This window comes from Vigna unguiculata, chromosome 3, assembly GCF_004118075.2.
Source record: "Vigna unguiculata cultivar IT97K-499-35 chromosome 3, ASM411807v1, whole genome shotgun sequence".
In the NCBI taxonomy this organism is placed as follows: Eukaryota; Viridiplantae; Streptophyta; class Magnoliopsida; order Fabales; family Fabaceae; genus Vigna; species Vigna unguiculata.
The window spans coordinates 51540429-51545959 of NC_040281.1; the positions used below are offsets into that span (position 1 = coordinate 51540429).

At 29.4% G+C, this 5531-nt stretch overlaps 1 protein-coding gene across 1 annotated transcript; it reads left to right on the plus strand.

Annotated features, from left to right (window-relative positions):
• Positions 1-731: 731 nt before the first annotated feature.
• Positions 732-2610, plus strand: LOC114175520. Its single transcript, XM_028060276.1, has 5 exons — positions 732-1397; positions 1688-1806; positions 1913-2031; positions 2140-2330; positions 2582-2610. Exons 1-5 carry the CDS (start codon positions 899-901, stop codon positions 2608-2610), a joined length of 957 nt encoding a protein of 318 aa, XP_027916077.1. The 5' UTR covers positions 732-898.
• The last annotated feature ends 2921 nt before the right edge of the window (positions 2611-5531 follow it).

Below are 5531 nucleotides of genomic sequence, written 5' to 3' on the forward strand. Positions count from 1 at the left end.
ACAATTCCCTGTATTAGTTTCCTCATTGCAAATTAACATTTCAGAAATTTCTGCTAGCTGGTTGATTTCCTGCTGTCATTTTTCTTCGGGCATTCTTATTATGAAGGGTACCTACGTTAAACAAGCCAAATTTCAGCGATTAAGCTAGCAATAAATCTGTTGGAAGTTATGCGTCGATTAAAATAAGATTAATTTAAAATATATAAATGAGTATAAACTTTATTTTATACAGAAAATTTTATGAAATTGAGCTAAGTTTAAAAATTACTTTTTAACATACGGTATCACATTCATGAGTATGAATCTATCACAATAAAATTTATTTTTTTTAGATATATTATTCTACTGGTTATCAAAACCAATTAATATCTAGTCTGGTATTCAACATTCAATATGTATATACTCTCTGTGACGTGTGTTGTTTTAACAAAAAGAATTCATGTGATCATGTTAGAGAATGTAACCCTTACATTCTAATGAAACCGTTATGACCTTAGAAACAATGCTAGATTTTTCAAAGATTTGTACACCAAAACCTTGGAGTACATAGCAAAAAAATGACATTGTTCTAACCAACCCTCAAGGGTTATTAAAGTTTAAGCGATTATAGCAAGAAGCCCACATTGTTACAACCAAATAGCCAAAACACACTAAAAAATGAAAAAGGGGTCATCATAGTATGACATGTCCAATGAACGGCTGATATTGACAAAAGAGTTTTCTCTAAAAATGTATACTTAAGTTGACAGAAGAGAAACTCCTTTTTCACCTAGGTTGAGGCTTCGATAGCAACGAAGGCTTCATGAAATGCCAATTTAGAATCAACCAATAATTCCTTTCGTTTCCTATCCTCATTTTGTAATGTGAGAAAAGTTGAGACAAAGAGGCAGAGAGAGATATGGAAGATGTGAATCACACCCCAAGAGAAGCAAAGGATTACTATTCTAGACCAATATGGTTGCTAGAAACTGCGCAAGCATTTGGAGATCTCAAGAGAAGTGACAGAAATGGAGTTAATGGCTTCCATTTTACTGCTGGTAGAGATTCCTTCGTCTATAACTCCCAAGAAATAATGACTCCTGAAATTTCTGGAGCATTCGAAGAAATCAAAAGTTTATTTAGTAGCAGAAATGGCGTTAATGATGAGGTTGTTGACCAAGAAAACGGTGACTATGGCCGCTATTCTTTACAAACGTTGTCAACAGAAATTGTGGAAATAGTTGAGGATGGCAACAGCATAACAAAAAACAAAGATAGAAGGGTTGATGATCTTTATGTTGCTGTTGGCAAAGATGACTTGGATGCAGTGAAATGGGCTCTTGATCATGCTGTTTCTCCCGGTTCCCGGATTTTTCTTATCCACGTCTCTTCTCCGATCACATCGATTCCTACTCCAGGTAACCATTAATCTTTTTCATTTTTCATTCTCATTTCTATAAGAACGCTTTTCCATTTGAGTTCAGAAGATTAGTTCTTTGTCACACAACAGATTTTGCAGGGAACCTTTCCTTTGGAATATATGTTCTAGCGAGACCTGCTATTACGAGTCATTCTTTAGTATTCTGCTCTAGTATATACTGTAGCATGAATGTTTCAAAGTTGTGCATTGTCTATGAAGAATACATCTCAAACTCTGAATTTCAAACCTTAAATTATATCTGCTTGGTGGTGATAACTTATCTGATAGTTGGAAGGTTTGAAAGAAGTAAACTGACCCCACAGCAAGTGAGACTATACGTGAATGAAGTGAACAACAAGAGGAAGGATCTTTTGCAGAAGTACATTAAGATGAGTAATGAAGCCAATGTACTGTATCTCTACAATTTATTTAGACCACAAAAACATACTAAATTATTCTAATTCTAGTTTTGTTACCAATTCCTGTTTGTCTCCGTGTTCTTTCCGCTCCCAGGTAATAGCAGAAACGTTGCTTCTGGAGAGCAATGACACGGGAAAAGCAATTCTGGATCTCATCTCCATACTTAACATAACCAACCTTGTCATTGGAATCAAAAAGCTACCTTACACACGGTATGCTATCACTGCTTCGATTTCATTCACAAATGGATGACATCGACAAGCACGTGTTAAAGATTAAGGATTGTGTATCTTCTTTCTCTAATTTGTTCTTTTGATCAGGCGCAACAACAAATTGAGCATTGGAGAGTTCGTAAAGAAACATGCACCGAATACCTGTGAAGTTACTTTGGTTTATAACGGCGAGGTGTTTGTGTCTGACCCTTACATGGATGGCTTGGTATCCTATGGCCAAGCATCACAGAGTAAAAATCATTCTAAAAGCAACTTCTTACAGTGCATGTGCTTTTCAGGCAAGTTCAGTTCAGTCAACTATATTGATTTTCTCTCTCAACTCTTGCTATAAAAATATGTACAATGAATTAGACTGTGGAGCTAAATAGGTACATTTGCTATGAGGGGAAGCTGTAGATTTCAGCAATGCATGATATATGTTTGAAAAAGTAATTTAATTATGTATGCTATTATTATGCTATATATATTTTATTTTGTTGCATGTTTCCTTTCACAGTCTCACACTCTATCTATAATCCCTTGCTTACAGGGTGCATGAAAGAAGATGATGGTAGATAGTACATTTCTCACACCAGGAAAAGCAAGCACTGGGTCAACTACTCAGGTAGTCTTAATTTTCCAGCGTGTTGACTAATGAAAATTACATCTTTCAATCACGAGGAACTAAATCGGACCACCAACCATGGGCCTAAAGTAGTTGTGTGATCTACACAGAAAACTCATGTGCATCATACTATTAATTTTTGGGAAGAAAACTTTTGTGGATTTGTCTGCCAAATAGATGAGGGAATTACTGCCTTCAATATGAGTGACACAGTTAATGTTCTCTTATTAAACAGCTTTTTAATTTAAATTACAATATAAAGTTACTTTTATATGAACTCCGTAGTGTGTAATTAGTATTTTTTTTTATTATTAAAAAAATATCATCTCTATTGCAGCATGAGTTCTCCTATTATGTAAAAAGTGAAGTGATAGATTTAAGTAGTTTTGTAGAATTTGATATTTGTGAGATTTATTTAATATAACTTTTTAATTTATTTTGTCTTTAATTCAATCTTTATTTAAAATATTCAATATAATTTATTTCGATCGATATTAACACCATTTGAATTTGAAACGTGATTACCTATGATGCACTAATACTTCTATTTAGATCACATATTTGTGTTCGACACGTATTTGTGTCCGATACTTTAAGATAATTTATTGATACTTATCAATAAAGTATTTAATTTATAAAATTGTAATACACTATAAGAAAATATTTGAATAATAACCAATTTTTGTGACAACAAATATTAAGTGACCAATTTAGGTACCAATTTAAAAACTAAAAATTATTGACAACTAAAATAGTTCCAAAAATTTATAATTGGTCTCTAAATTGATAATAAATTGATAAGTAAAATAGTCTTTATTATGAATTGTTTCTAAATTGTTCACTCACATTAGCTACCAAGTTTTGATTATCAAAACATTTAGTTTCTAAATTGGTCACTAACATTAGCTACCAAGGTTTTGATTACCAAAATAATTCGTTAAAATTAATATTGAAGTGGTAAGAAAGTGAGTACGGGTATCACTACGAAATTATACTCATTACTCGGTGGAGATGGGATGAGACAAAAGTTTAATATCTATTGGATTTGGATATGGAGATGAGAATAAATTTTTTTTACGGATATAGATATGGGATAACAAAACTCATCCTCACCGTATCCCGTTGTCATCTCAAGACTTTATTTCACCCTAAATTTTAGGTTTTTGTTGATTTGAGTTTAAATATGCACTAAATCCAATCGCAGCATCTCACTGGGGCTTAAAATGTTTGTAATTTGTTGGTATTTATTTGAAAGATTCTCTTCTATTTTACATGTGAATGCTTTATGAATGTCTTTTGCTACGTGCAATGTTGGAAAACTATCTTAAATGAATTTATTTTATATAATTTTTGTATGCTATTTAAATTTGTTTTCGGTAGTAAAATTATTAAGAAAAATGTTATTATTTGATTTATTTGGAGTGAAGAAAATACATTTTAAAATTAAAATATAATAACATTCATTAATCTATAATTTGTAAATGTGTATAAAGTGATTTATTTTATATACACGTTTTATTTTTTAATGCACACAAAACAATATAAAAATAAATAAGTTATAAAAATAAAATAAAAAAGTATTAAAATATTCTTATAATAATTAAATTTTAACTCGGTAAAATAAAATAATAATAAGTGTACATATACACATATACACGGCTACATTATTAATTGTGTTTTCACTTGGTAATAATATATAATCAGATATACTCTTTTAGTACATGTTTTCTCGAATATGATTTGTCCAATTATATTACAATTTCTCTGTACAAATTAATCTCTTATAAGTCAAAAATATTTAGTTGATGCATATTTTTCTTGTTATTAAAAAAGTGTTCTTTTCAGAAAAATACAATAAAAATATTTCCTATGTTTTCTTGTTACTTTAATACTTGAGTAAAAAATTAGAAGAGAAAACCCATTTTATAAGACGTTTTCAATAAAATATATATATATATATATATATATATATATATATATATATTACTTTAAAAAGAAATTTCTTTTAATTAAAGGAGGTTTTACAATTATTTTTATTGGACAAAATTATATTATTATCTATTGTTAATTATGTAAATTATGTTGTTGTTACTTTAGTACCTAATACCGGAATCAATGAAATATAATATAAAAAAGTTGAATATTATAATTTATCATCGTGTAAATTAAAGATAAAGACATATAATTGAAGAAAAACCTAACAACATTATGAACTGGGAGCGAAAATGAATAAATGGTCATGATACAAATTTGTACTTAAGAATAACATGTGCAGTTTTGTACCATATTACGAAAAAATAGTATTAAAAAGGAGATTTGAGATACTCTTATTAAATTATAGAATGTTAAGTTATTTCACAAAAAAATATTTTTGAAGAGATAACTCCACTCTTCGAATTAACAAGTTCATATTGATGAAGAACCACATTATAACAAATTTCAATACATTGAAAACGAACATGTGAAACTTCTACTTCAGAACTTACACAATATATATGGTTAATTCATTATAAAATAACAAATGATAATGTTGGAGGAACAACACTTATCATACTAATTTGATTTGCCTCACAATTTACCTTTTTTTGGTATATATCACATCTAGCGACCTCTCATGAAAAATAATCTCTTACACATCTTGTTGAGTATTTGTGACTTTTTATCCAAACTTAATGTTTAAAAATTTCTTTGAGTCTTGCTACATGATATATTTACCTATTTGACTCAATATATCATTAAAACCTAAATATCTCAATAAATCCTTTATACTTAATACATATGCCATGCAACAATAATTTAGTAGTACATCCTTTGTTACTACATACACGCATATATATATATATATATATATATATATATATATATATATATATAT

What these genes read in the sequence shown, in the direction of transcription:
- LOC114175520 (XM_028060276.1), top strand. Translation starts at nt 899, where the DNA reads ATGGAAGATGTGAATCACACCCCAAGAGAAGCAAAGGATTACTATTCT. An exon ending in CACATCGATTCCTACTCCAG is followed by an intron (nt 1,398 to 1,687) that starts GTAACCATTAAT and finishes CTTATCTGATAG; the next exon opens with TTGGAAGGTTTGAAAGAAGT. An exon ending in ACAGTGCATGTGCTTTTCAG is followed by an intron (nt 2,331 to 2,581) that starts GCAAGTTCAGTT and finishes CCTTGCTTACAG; the next exon opens with GGTGCATGAAAGAAGATGAT.